Source organism: Pteropus medius, unplaced genomic scaffold (genome assembly GCF_902729225.1).
Source record: "Pteropus medius unplaced genomic scaffold, Ma_sr-lr_union100, whole genome shotgun sequence".
Taxonomy (NCBI): Eukaryota; Metazoa; Chordata; class Mammalia; order Chiroptera; family Pteropodidae; genus Pteropus; species Pteropus medius.
This window is the reverse complement of record NW_024346667.1, coordinates 26,671,841-26,686,086: the sequence shown is the minus strand read 5'-3', so window position 1 is coordinate 26,686,086 and position 14,246 is coordinate 26,671,841. Positions and strand designations below refer to the sequence as shown.

At 36.0% G+C, this 14,246-nt stretch overlaps 1 protein-coding gene across 2 annotated transcripts; it reads right to left on the bottom strand.

Moving 5' to 3' along the window:
• Positions 1-2,276: 2,276 nt before the first annotated feature.
• Positions 2,277-13,778, bottom strand: MSMO1 (methylsterol monooxygenase 1). Of its 2 annotated transcripts, none has more exons than XM_039876313.1 (6): positions 13,651-13,778; positions 10,106-10,391; positions 7,275-7,423; positions 6,266-6,392; positions 4,865-5,019; positions 2,277-3,254 (listed from the first exon to the last, which is right to left on the bottom strand). In XM_039876313.1, exons 2-6 carry the CDS (start codon positions 10,358-10,360, stop codon positions 3,059-3,061), a joined length of 882 nt encoding a protein of 293 aa, XP_039732247.1. In that variant the 5' UTR covers positions 10,361-10,391; positions 13,651-13,778; the 3' UTR covers positions 2,277-3,058. The 2 variants fall into 2 exon arrangements, with proteins under 2 accessions (XP_039732247.1, XP_039732248.1); XM_039876314.1 differs by having other exon boundaries at positions 13,623-13,672.
• Positions 13,779-14,246: the final 468 nt, after the last annotated feature.

Here is a 14,246-nt window from a genome sequence, read left to right as displayed (position 1 = left end):
ATTTAAAAAAAAAACTGAAAGAATGGCTGATAAACATCATTCAGTGTAAAATTTCCAATAAAATTAAAAATAAAATTTAAAGTTTTTTTCTTAATAAATCTAAAATATACTATGAATAGCTATTTTGTTTTAATGTGAATTTGGTGTTATACTAATTTATTGAGTATCTTTATGCACATTTTACAGAAAAATATTTGTAAAGGCTGAGTATATCAATTGGTATGCACATGGAAAAATAAGTTTCTGATGAAATGGATAAGTAATATTTCCAAATTTTCCATTCCTCTATAAGTCCATTTGAAAAAAAACTGTCAATTAACTCAGGAAATCAAACATCAGTTGCCTTCTTTAATTTGCAGCTTTTTGTTGCTACTGTTTCTATTATGTTAGGCGCTTTGCTGGGTTTTTTAAAGCTGTGTTTAATCCTTAAAACCTTCCATGGTAAGCATTAATATTCCCATTTTACGGTCAATAAGACTTGGGTAGGCAACCTGTCCAAGGTCATAAACAGGTCACACAGTAAACAACAGTGTCTGGCTCCAAATCAAGATCTATGTAGGTCCTGTGCCATTTCCTCAGGCCTCATGGCTCCAGGCAAATGTAATGAGTTGACAGTTAGCTACTATCATATTTGATAGAGCTGCTCACACTAGGCCTGTGTATTTACTTAAAACTAGTTTTTGTCATTATTGCTAGACCTTAAAGCATTCCTAGTTACTCTCTTTTGAATATTAGTCATAGTATTTGACATAGAAAACATAATGCTTTTTTGCATGTGCAGCCAACCGAAGCAGAATAAAATGAGACCATTAACCTCTCTACAATCTTTTCGGCTTGCCGATAAGCCAGTTTAAGATTGTCTAAACTTTTAGGTAAATTACTATTTGTAATCTATTAAATTGTTTTTTCAGACACACATTGCTGCTCATCTAGATCTGTAACTTGCATCCTATTTGTGCAGCTGAACTTTAAATGAAGACAAAAAATTTGTTGGATCTTGATTCTGTCATATAGAACAAAGCATTAGCTTTTGTCCTCTGCCATATTCATAAATTTGATAAGCTCGCCTTCAATGGCATTATCCAAATCAATGAAAAACACATTTAACAGAACAAGGCCACAGGCAGTCTCATGTCATGACACGAAACTCTCATTAGCCAATAATGTGGGTTCAGCTGTTAAACTAGGTAATGATTTAACTTTATTCCTGGTCAAAAGTGATAAAGGAGGTACGCAAGTTCTTGATCCGGGTAGTGATTACATGGTTATGATCATTCATCAATCTGTGTGCTTTTCTGTTTGTATAATGTACTTCAATTAGAAATTTCTAACACAATACTGCACAATACTGAAAACCAGCATTGCTATCTTATCCGAAACTGTTTATACAGCCTTTAGGTCACAGGTCCTTTTCCCAGATCTCCATGATCACCCCTCCTATAGGCATAGGTTTTTTTGTTTTTGAGAAATTGAACAAAAGCTTTGGACTCTCCAGATGCCAGGGAGGCTGTGAGGTGTGCATAAGGCCAAGAACAGAGGGATTCTGTGAAAGGGCACCTACTCAACTGGGGATCTTCAGTCCCCTTTCCGTACTTGATTCCCAGAAGGATGGCATTCGGACAAAAAATAGGAAAGTGCTTCTCTGAAGAAACTGAACCTGAATCCAACCTACAGAAAAAGACAAAGTCTGAAATGACTGACTTGCTGCCTGATCATCTATAAAATGGTTTTATAATCACATTCGCGAATTCTCTCCCTCTTTAGCAATTTAACACATCTGAACTTGGAAACTTCATTTAAAGCTATTAGGCACTTGATTAAGTATCTCCTATTAGGATTCATTTCCCCTGTAACAGAACTATTCTGTTTCCTTTAAAAAAAAAAAAACTTACCAAAAACTGGCTCCATGTTTTATAATTCAGTACTACCATATACTAAATTAGAATTATCAACTCTGGATTTGAGTTAGAATTTAGATATTTGAGATTAAATCAGCCCTAGAAAGTTTAACTCTACTTTTCCATCTGTACAGAAAACTTACATTTTCTAAGTAAAGAACCGCTTCAATACCCTCCAATTTATTAGGTCAATGGAATTTGCCACAATGGACAGCCTGATAAATACATGTTGAAAATACCAAAAAAAAAAAAAAAAGTTTAGTAAATGAAGCACTTATAAAAATAAAATTATCCCTTTTATTATAAAACAATAATTTAATGATTTATGTACTTTTCCTTATAAAAAGTGACAGCTGATGTTCAAAATTGGAGACCAGATAACCAGACGCAAAAAAATCACATTTATTTCAGTAGCTCAAAGTGCAAATACACCAAGTAGGTTCACAAAATTTTAAGATACAGTTTTAAGTATAAACCTGATTTTCAAATATTAAACAGTAAGTGGCAGAAATAAAGGTTTATTTATTTTTTTAAAATTCAAGAAACCTGAAAACCTTTAGACTAAAATATTCCACTTACATCAATTCAGATTTGCTTTAATTTATAGATGCCAATAGTAGGGACCCAAAAGGACTTCTCAAAGAAAATCACCCCAAATCAGTTAGCTCCAGACAAGAGTAGAAATTCTTGGTGTTGGCTATTCTTGATTTTGCAGCCCCACTCACATCGTATCAACTGATGTCGTTCATCCCATATTTTGATCTTTAGGCAAATTCTAAAAAACGTTTAAAGTTCAAGATGAGGTCAACATTCACTATTAAAAGTTGTTAAAATGGCCACTAAGATTTAAAGACCAACTTCAACATCAGGTCTATAGTATTAATGGTAGGGAAAGACATAGGTTAATCCTTTTTCCATTTACTTTACACAAACCTTTTTGTAAAGTTAGCAACACGGCCTTTAAAACTTCCTTTCTTATTTCTACACATACAGAACTTGAATGGAAAATAGAAAAAGTTCCCACTAGGAAGATAAAGGTTGTTAATTTTTTTCCATCACTTAGCAGCCAAGACATGTTTGTTTCTGCTCCCCAGAAGCAATGTTAGCTACTACTTTTAATCCAGGAAAATGTGTTTCTTCAGGAAGGTTTACATAGATATTTATTCAGCCTTTTTCTTAATCTTCTTCATCTTTTCAGTGTAGGCAATAAATTGAGAGTCTGTTCCAAAAATTCTATCCCACCACGTGAATGTTGAAGCATAGTTTCCAATGAAGTTCATGTGGTGAAAATCGTGATGTCGAGAACCAGCATAGAATGGGATGAGATTTAGAGGGTTGAGAGGAATATCATAACCACTGAAATAAAAATAATAAAGATCATGAAGAAAAGAAATGCACCTCAAATAACTGACATTTTCATTGGTAGTCATAAGTGTTAACTAATTCAAATAACATTCCACTTTACCTAAGCCCTTTATGTCTTAGTCTTTTGATATGTTTACAAAAGACAAAAACAGAAAATGACATGAATGCTAGAAACCACTTTAAGAAATTAAAAAAACTTAAGAGACCTATAGAAATTAGGAGTTTTCTCTCCATAGTCTATAAAGCCCATACTACTACATATATCTTTTAGGAAAAGTTATGTGAAATTAGTATCAAGCATTAAGAAGGTTAGACCTGAGAATCTCTGTGTTGCAACTTTTATTTTTTCAGACGACGAGTTGGAACCAAATGTACTGCGATTAATTAAAATATCAGTGTACTTTCTGTAGTTGGGGGAATAGACATAATTGCAAAAAGAATATCACACAGAATATCCTCCTTTATTTCTAATATTTATCTAAAATCTGATAGCCACTATTATACTAGTATAAATCACCCCAATCTCTCCCTCCTTTAGGATGCTGAGAAAAAAGGAGAAAAGAATAATGGAAGGTAAGAATGAAAGAGACATAATTTATAATTTATCTACAGAATATCCTCTGCCTAAAATTGGAAGCATGAAGCATTACTTTAGTGGTTTAAAAATCATTCTTAGAATTTAGGTTGTTTTTATGGGCATAGTAATAAGTCTCAAGTTAAAATGCAATGAATATATAATTTTAAAATAATAAAAAATTCAGATATTAGGCATTTTAAAAGGCATTAAATATAAATAACTTACCACAAATATCTCCCAATCAACAGAAAGGAACATGTGAAATATGTAATATTACAAGTACTGGGCAGTGAGACCAGAAATACTCTTATTCGGTGAAGGCTAAATATTTCAATGTTTTTTTCCGAATAAGAGTTAGGCTTATATACGTTACAGAAGGATAAAAGAATTGCTGATCCTAAATTATAGTTATTTAATCAAATGACAGACAGAAAATATTTAGAACATATGTAACAAACAAAGCTTACATGAATAGGTTTTAAGACATAGAAACTAACAGAAAAATGGGCAAAAGCTATAAAAAGGTAATTCAAAGAAAAAATACTATTGGTCAATAAACACACGAACAGATGCACATCCTCACAGGTCTTCGGAGAAATGCAAGCAGATCACTGAAGATCACTGCACTGACAGCTCTCGGTCCTCTTGAAAAAGATGAAGAAGACTATAACACCCAGGCTAGGAGGGGTGGGGGAAGGAGAGCATTTTTACATACTTCTGCTGGGAAGGGAAACAGGGATGCTTTTGGAGGGCAGTTTTGAAGAATCTATCAAAATTTTATTTCATTTAACTAAATGAACTTATTTTCACTGTAAAAATGACAACGACCAGAGGCAGATATAAAAATGTCTATAACTTGAACTTTTCCTCAATGATTATGTTCTTGTTTTTGTAAAAATAACAATACTAAAACAAGATTGATTAACTTCTCCTATTAGTCTACTTAGAAATAAAGATAATCTTAATACCATGAAAATGAAGACATTTTATGATACCTTACGACACAATAGAAACCATAGCTCACCTGTGGACATCAATAGTTTCTAGCAAACGAATGGTCACCCATGCCCAAAGAAGAACTACATGATCACATAAAAGAATAATTCCAATGAAAAATCCAGTTCCGAGAATTAGCGTTTCAAGGGGATGTGCATATTCAGCTTCCATTCCAAATGGAGCCTAAAATAAATAAATAAGAATACTTTACTATATAGTGATGGTTAATTTTATGCCATCAGCTTGACTAGGCTACGGTGCCTAGCTGCTTGGGCAAACACCAATCTGGATGTTGCTGTAAAGGTATTTTTTAGATGCAACTAACGTTAGTATCAGTAGACTGAGTAAAGGAGAGTATCCTTCAAAACATAGGTGGGCTTCATCAAATCAGTTGGTGGCCTTAAAAGCAAAAAGTAAGTTTTCCTGAGGAAGAAGGACATCTCAAGACTGCAACACAGAAGCCCTGCCTGAGTTTTCAGCGTGCTGCCTGTGGAGTTCAGATCCAAGACTATAACAGCATCTCACCTCAATTTTAGCCTGTGGTCTGCCCTATTTATTTCAGACTTGCCAGCCCCCAAAATCACATGAGCTAATTCCTTAAAATAAATCTCTTGTGTATCTCCTATTCTTTCTTTTTCCTCTGGAGAATCCTGATACATATATTTTAGTTTATTTATAAATATAGTTTCATAAAATTGTTTTTTCTATATGTAATGATAGTAGATCTAGCCATATATATGTAAACAATAAAAATATTTCTCAATAAAAAAATCTTTTGCTCCTACCAAACATCAAAAGATCTAGGGATGTCCTTAACAATATCATAATAAATGTCTTTGATGATTTAAGATAAAGACATTAAACAATTAACTTGAACTCTGATTTTGGTTTATGCATCTGAATTTATTCTGCTAAGAAAGGGATGCTTGATGTGGCATACCATGTAATCGGGATCAATGCAGAACATAACCAGTTCGACAAATATAAATCAAAAGTAGTCCTGATAAAAACCACTGTTTTTCTGGGAGTCAGCAGCATGGTGGGAATGTGTTAAAACTAAGTTGGTAATTCTAAAGATTAAAGGTTTGTTGTTTTGGGGTCCTGTTTAAATAACCCTAACATCACTACTGCCAGGTATTCAGCTGTGTTAGGATAGTGCTCTAGCTGCAAAGAAGAGAGTCTGAACTATTTCATGTAACATTCTTCTTTCAGGTCTCAATTTACCATGAAATTAAGATACTAAAGAAAATCTGTAGAACTGGCTATGCATGCGTGCGTGCATGTGTGTGTTTGTGTGACGTTAATAGTCATGCCAAAGGAAAAAGGAATAAACCTCACTGACAATTTTTTTTAATGCTCAAGAGATAAAAATGACACTGCCTCCAGCCAAAAAAAAAAAAAAAATGTATTGAATATAATTCTAACATACCTGAAACTCATGATGAATTTTATGAATATATTTATATATTCTTTTGTGGTGCAAGAGCCTATGTAAGAAATAGTGCCAGGTATCTTCAATCACTGCACAACCAAAGCATCTTGCCAGAAGCAAATACCTTTAAGATGAAAATACCATCATGAGTATAAAGTACAATCTAGACGTTTACTTGGGATCACTGCTTGAGACATTACATCAAACCAAATACCCACTTAGCTGCTTCACCTAATTGGATGTACTAATTGACGAATTCTCAAAACTGCTAGATACAAGGTGGCTAAATGATACCACCTGAAGATTTAAAGAGATTAACTACTATACCAATTCTAACTCATTTTTTAAAAAATCCATAGGTTTAAAATCAGAGTTCAGAAACAAAATTCAAAACTTCTGGAAAAAGAGCAATGTTTTTGAAGGATTTGAACTCAGATTCATAATAGTAAAATCATCACTTTTTCCTACCAAAGAGAAAAACTTAAGTGCAATGGGCAAAAAATACTTTATATACAAATGACACATACACAGGAACTCTTTTATATGTTAAATATAAATTATATAGAAAAAGTATATATTTATATGTTGGTGTATCTGTATTCAGGTTATATTAGGAACATATATTTGAATACAAATATTATTTGAACACAAATACTTGTACTCAGATAATATATATTTGTGTCTATTTAGACATAATTTTTATAAACCTCACAAACCATTCTCTCATTGCTTTCATTCATTTTAGACTTAAAATATTTTTTTTTTCTTAGTATAAGCACCTTCCAATAAAATATTACACTAAAATAGAGAAAGATCTAAAAATGGGAATATTTTAAGTTTCTACTATGGTTTATTTTTCTCTATTTTATTAATTTCCAAAGTTCAGAACAAACATTAACCAAATGAAGAAGATAAATATTAAAAATATTTTAACTGAATAGCAAACCACGACTGAGTCTAAAAATCAAATCTTCATTCACATAAAGATTTATTTATGTCTACATACCATCTTGGCATTGTTTCCCAATCATAAGGAATATTGAAATACTCTGTAAAATAATAAGTTCCACAAATCAAAGGAAGCTGGATGCAAAAGTGATTAAAGAGAAGTACTTTAAAGCATTTCCATTGGCCTTCCCATGTTTCTGGTTTATCCTATAGAAAAAAAGCACAATATTTAGCTTTAGCCTCTGTTTATCAGGTTAGCCTGACATCCAGAAGTAAATTCCTAATTTTTTCTCTAATGTTTAATGAGACCTTAATTATGTTACTTAATTAATTCCATGTTATGTGAATTCTATGTTACGGTTATTATGTTATAGTAACTAAAGCCCAGGAATCACAACATCCTCCCCTTCTAAATTTTTGACAACTACGATTACTACTTTAAACAGGTAAAGAAATTAGACAAACCCAGGCATAATGAACATAACACCTCAAACCAAAGAAGCACCAGTATGAATAACTCTCCAGTCCTTGCTCCCCACAGATCATTCACTTCTGTTACCAGGAATGTCAAAGAAGCAATGTGTTATGCTAAGATTAGAGCTGGGTCTCTCAACTACTGAAGCCTTTACCACACAGGTAAATCAATGCTTCCAGACATTCGGCAGTATTCGTTCCCAGAAATGGGTGCATTTTTGTTCATACACAATGACAGGATTATAAACTCCCCGAGTGGGAAGGACTTCAGCTCAATGTCTGATGGTTCCCAAAGAATGGAGAGCTACTGCCCACAGATGATGAAGTTCACAGATTCAGGTCAAAACAAAAGGTGAGATCAATGTAGTAAAATGTTCATTTAAACTTCATCAGGATATCAACTTGCCTAGCAAGCCATATTAAAAGAAAACAAAACAAACAAATGAAAAAACTAAATTTATCCAATTTAAAGGGCTACCCTTACATAAGAAAAAGTACTTTTGTTTTATAAAAAGATGGTGATAATACTAGTTACTGCTTTGTTTTAAACGTCCTTACTTAAAAATTCAGAAATCTGCCACTGAAATTTTTTTAACTATAATATCTCAAGTATGGGAGCTACTACAATTAACTTGCAGTACTTTTTCTTACTTGTTTTTAAGTCCCCTTACATTGTGAAAACCTGTACTGTTTTAATATCACAATTTATTTTAGTATCGAAAAAGCTCAAAGCAGAAACTTTCAGGGTTGTGAAATTCAAAGGAAGATACGCTGCAGACAGACCTGAAGCCACACTCCATAGCCTTTTAATCTGTCTGCAAATAACTACCTGCAACCAATTAGATGACTGCTTATCCTTTATTTTGCCATATTTTATTTTCAAGCCACTCCTAAAACTCTGACTGAAAAAAGTCTTCGTCTCTCTAGAAAGGTTAACACCTCTGCCCAATGAGTCAACTGCAAGGAGCAGGAGAAGGATACTTTGGCCTGGTCAGCCATAAAACAGAACAGCCACTTAAGCAAACCAATGGGTTAGCACATAGCAGACAGAATCATCCCAAACATGCATGAGAACTTTAAACATCCAAACTGAATTCTCCCTTTCAAGGCAGGCCCTTTTATAAAAAGCATTTTGGAACTTCTGTGTCTTCAATTTGGGGCAACAGGATACTCTCCTTTGGGGTAACAGGATACTCTCCTTTGGGCCACATCCCTTTCTTTTTCCTCCCCCTCTTCCCTTTGTTCTTCCTTTGGCTTGGAGTCTACAGGCACCTGACCCCCTGCACTATCTGCAGAGAGGTCAGTATGGGCTTAGAGCGAGACTCACTGGGAGAGGCGATGCAGCTAGGAGACTATGAGTGAGACTGTGCACTGACTGCCAACCAACGTAGACTCAATGAGTGTAAATTAGTTTCTATAGATGAACACTTTCAAGATGTCTACTTTCTACCAAGACTGTGTGACTCTTGAGTTTTAGAAAAGTAAACGGTAAGAATTAGGAATTTTCATGGGTTTACCAAGTGCTGATGAATCCTCTCTCTAGTCCAGATTCTTTCCTGGGAACCGTCAAACCCATTACTCTACACACACTAGTATAGGTCACTATTTTCCCTGTGTCTAAAAGTAACAGGCATTGTGTAGATCTGAACACCTTGTCATGCACAGTGGGCTCTTGAGAAACGTTTAGTGCATTGAAGCAAACACCCAGAAACTAGGAGTATCGTCACCTCTTATCAGGGATGACATGAATGCTGCAGAACTACTACCTTATATTTAGGGAAAAAACAAAACTCTGATAGCCCTGACCAGGGTCTTAGAATATTAACATACACTTAGGTGCTGAGACATCAGGAGCTGGAGTAAAATGCAAAATAATACCTACCAATCCCCATAATTATCCTTTCCAGCTAATTTAAAAATTAAATTTATAAACCCAAATTAGATAAACATCTTATCTACTTAAAGTGCAATTTAAAAAAGTAGTCCTGAAATATTATCGATAATGATCTAAGGCTATGCTGTCCAGTATGGTAGCAACTAGCAACAAGTGGATACTGAACACTTTAAATATGGCTAGTCTAAATTCAGATGGGCTAAAATTAGTGTAAAATATACACCAGAGTTTAAAGACGTGATGAGAATAAAAACAAAATATCCCATTAGGTACTTTTTAATTTTGATTACTCCTTGAAATGTTAACAATTTAGATTTATTGTGTTAAGTAAAATATAAAATTAATTTTCCTATTTCTTTTTACCTTTTTATGTATTCTACCAGAAAACTGAAAATTACCTATGTGGCTTCATTATATTTCTATTGACAGCCCTGATCTAGAGTCTCTCAAAACAAAGTTACATTTTAAAAGTATTCGACAACATTAATGATAACATTCCATTGCAAGTCCACCATACTCACCTTCTGAATTTTGTACTTTTTCATGTAAGGTATAAATTGAAACAAAAATCCAGGTAAACTGAACAAGAAATAAATGACCTCGTGAATTATCAGGGATCCCCATGTTGCAATCTGGAACTTTGTATAATTATCTAACATATAGTTCCAAGCATTTTTAAATGGCTCTTGCAGAGGATTCTCAGGTAACAGTGAATCTACATACTCCACAGCCAAGGACGCTGAACTAAAGATGCTGACATTTTCATTTGTTGCCATTTTTCAGATCTCTGAGGACAGCTTTATAATTCTGTAAATAAAAACAAATACACAATACCTATCAGGATTCGAAATAAATATACCCTTTGACCCAGCAATTTTCTCATGCAAATGCATAAAGACTGGCACACCAAGAGTGAAGGAAGGAAGCACTGCTTAAAATAGCAAAAACAAAAAGAAAACATAAACAAGCTTATCAACAAGAAATGAGTTAATAGCTTCTGTTAAGTCCTTCCATAGACAATTATATAGCCACTTAAAAGAAGGAAAATGTATATTGTTCTACAAAGAAAGAAGTCTAAGAGTCAGTGGTAAGTGAAATAGCAAGTTGCAGAATACTGTGCATAGCAAGAGCCCCACTTAGGTTTTTGTGAAGAGTTATGTATTTTATCTATGGACTTTCATGCATATGTACATACACACGTACACATAAACACAGAAATTGTATGGAAGGATGCATGGGGAACATTTTTATGGAAAAGAGATCAAGGGGGTAATGGAGTAAGTGTGTACACTTGCACGCACAGTGGAAGGTTGTTATAAAGGAGAAGAGGAAATTTTACTTCTCGTTTTACAGCTTCTTAAAACTTTTTTCATGAGCATGTTTTACTTATACAATAAATAAGCTTAATAGGTCACCAAATCAAATAGAGAAATTTATGAAGAATGTTACTTTCTTAAAAATGTTCACTGCTGTTCTTAATTTATGAATTATGACAGAACACTCTGAAAACGAGTATTTGAAGTCTCAGAAGTACTTAGCGCTTAAAATACTCCCCATTCCTCCCCTCACATCCCAGAATGACCTCTTATCTCATTCCTCATAGAGGATATTGGGAAGCTCAGGTCTCTGAATTCACTTTATAACCTTCCTTATTCTTTTGTCCAACTCATTCTCAAATGACTTATACAACAGAGACTTAACTATTGTTTGTTACATCCTGTGCCATCCCAAACTCAAAATTTCTCTAGTCTTGTGTTTTTATATTACCTCATCAAGAACTTGTCCATCACTCACTCACCCTTTCTTATCTTTTGCCTTTCCCTCTTCACTGAGTCCATCCTTTCAAGTTTAAAAACATACTCAAGTCTTCCTTTCTTGAGAAAAGCTTTTCTAACTTCTATCACTCTCGCCCAAGCCACTGTCTCAATTGTTTCCCTGAACCAACCAACTTCTTTCTCAAAGAAGAGATCAAAATAAAGCCTCTGACTGCTTAACTCTCATCCACAAAATTCAATCAACTACTTGCAAGCTAGCTCCCACTCTCACCAAGATGTCTTCAAAGATCTTCTAAACAGCAAAAAATAGTTGCTCTAATCTTCCTTTTTCATGAAGTTATTAAATTTGATAACGCTGAACTAATACCACTTACTAGCTATGCGAGCTTGAGCAAGTTACATAACCTCTCTGAACCTCAGTTTTATCATCTGCAAAATATAAAGAATAATAATAGTTGACTAGGTGGGAATCTTGCCATAACGTCAAATCATGATTTACACTTTAAATATCTTACAATTTTATCTGTCAATTATACCTCAATAAAGCTGAAGGAAAAAAGAATAATAATTCTTCCAAAGAGTCCAAGAAAGAATGCACATGAAGTACTCAGCGCAGGACCTGACACATAGTAATTCTAAGAAGCTAACAATTACTGAGCACTTTCTACGTGCCGGAAACTGTGTTCTAAGTGTGCTATATGCTCTCTCTATATTAAAGATTTCAATTCTTATCACTCTTTCATGAAGTAGGTACTTTTATTATCTCCGCTTTCTAAATGAAAAACTCAGGTTGAGAAAGATCACGCAACTTTCTCAAATTACAAAAATACTAAGTGGGGAAGCCTATGCTGTCATCCATTATGCTATACTATAATCATAAATAGTAACGCATACAAATATTATAGTAAGAGTAGAATAATTCCTACAGTTTACTCAAGCCTCCTGAAAGAGTATTCTATTATGCAGGTTGTCCTCCTTTTCACATTTCTCATTTACTCTCCACCATCTACAATCTGCTTTCTATTCTTATCACTGTACTGAATTTACTCTTACTAAAATTACTAAGGATCTCCTACCTACCAAAACAGTCTTTGAAACTTATTTTATGACCAGTCTGAGAGATTTGGTACTTCTCTTCTTGAAATACTTTCCTTCTTTGGTTCTTGAAATACACATGTATTCATTCCGATTTAATCTCTGCTACTAGGTACAGCCCCTGTGCTAGCTTCTGTGCTCACTCAACTTCACAAAACATAAAATCTAGTGAGGAATACAAAGAAGTAACCAGGCTATCTTAAAAGTATATGATAAGAACAACACAGGGTTGGAAACAGAGTTCTATGAGAACACAGAGAACCAGAAAGAGTTCCTAAACTGAGGCCTGGAGCATGAGCTAGAGGAGACCAGATTTAAAAAGAGTATAGCAAAAGGGGTGGGGAGAATACAGGGATGTTTTGAGTAGAGGGAGCATCAGATCTAAAGACTCAGTCAGGAGATGAGAAAGGGTACAGCGTTTCTGAGTTGTCAACCAATGTCGGACCCTTTACCTTGGTTAAGCCCAGAATGCACCAGTTCCCTCATTTGCTGGAGTTGCCCTGCCTCGAGCTTGTCCTTCCTAGATAGACTCTACTTTTACGACACAATGTCAGGATCTACCTAAACAGCAGAGTTAACTCTCTTAAAGCCCTTAAAGTTCAAGGGAGTGTCTCCCCTACGGATAAAGACGAAGGAAGACCATCGACGATGCAAAAACAGTCCCTGAGGCCCTCCACTCTTCACCTCTCACTCTCGTCATCCTTCGCTTCAAATTCTTACATGATCTGACCTCTCATTGCTTCTGCTTTTTTTCTCTTCTCTGCCCATGGAAACACCATCCCTTTGCTGGTAATGTCCTCCTATCCTACTCCTAGTCATCCTTCAGTAACCTCTTAGACGCCTTTCCCTTCCCACTACCCCCAAAGCACATACACAACAAATTCTATCTCCTCTGAAATGCTTCTGTTTTGTAAAACTTTCATCGCTCTATCACCTTGTGCTATAACGACAGTCTAATATGTCCCGTCTCCGGACAACTGTAAACAAGGGCAAGAAACAAGCCCAGCCCAGCTCCATCACTTAAGAATCTCACACCGCTTTTACCCCGCCGCGCTCACACTGGGTATAGGTGCCCCCATCTGGCACTGAGCGCGCATCCATGCCCAACCACGATCCCTTCAATCCCGCGGAGAATAGGGCCGGAGCCCGTACGCTCTCCCTTCTTCACCTACGAGTTCTTCTCCCCGAACTCTCACCTGGAAGGTCTCGCGGAGACTGCGGCTCACCTACACCTACACCCAGGCAGGTGCAGCGTCCGGAAACCCACCTTTTCCGGTTCGGGGTGGAGCCGAGAGGCTAAGTCGGCTTCTCCTGCTGTTATTGGCTTGTGAGGGCTCCCGCCCCGCCTCCTCGGCGCTGTGATTGGTCTGTACTGTTGCCGACATCGTGCGACTCGCGCACACGAATTACCGGCGATGCCAGCCATTGGTTCCGCCGATGGAGTGAGGATAGTGAGACCCAGGCATCCAGTCAGTGGCGCGGCGCCTGGAGGCGGGGCAGCGCGAGGGCGCGTGACGTCGGAAGGGGGGGCGGGCCCGGACTCCGCTACGTGCGGGCCGCGAGGGTGTGGGCCCTTGGGCTGCTTTGGTTCTCCAGCGCACCTCCAGCGAGCACCGGTCCCTGTACTGGGGAGAAAGTACCAGACCACCGTCCCTGCAGCTTTAACATGTAAACTGTACTGCAGCAGCCTCATGGCCAAAACCCAGCAAGAGAGTAGTATGAATGAGTTTTAAAATCTGTTTTGACTATTTTTGTTTACGGACAGCCCCGCCTTACTGTCGTCTCTCCTGGA

What these genes read in the sequence shown, in the direction of transcription:
- MSMO1 (XM_039876313.1), bottom strand. Translation starts at nt 10,360, where the DNA reads ATGGCAACAAATGAAAATGTCAGCATCTTTAGTTCAGCGTCCTTGGCT. An exon ending in TGGGAAACAATGCCAAGATG is followed by an intron (nt 6,393 to 7,274) that starts GTATGTAGACAT and finishes TTCATCTTAAAG; the next exon opens with GTATTTGCTTCTGGCAAGAT. An exon ending in GAAACTATTGATGTCCACAG is followed by an intron (nt 3,255 to 4,864) that starts GTGAGCTATGGT and finishes TTTTTATTTCAG; the next exon opens with TGGTTATGATATTCCTCTCA.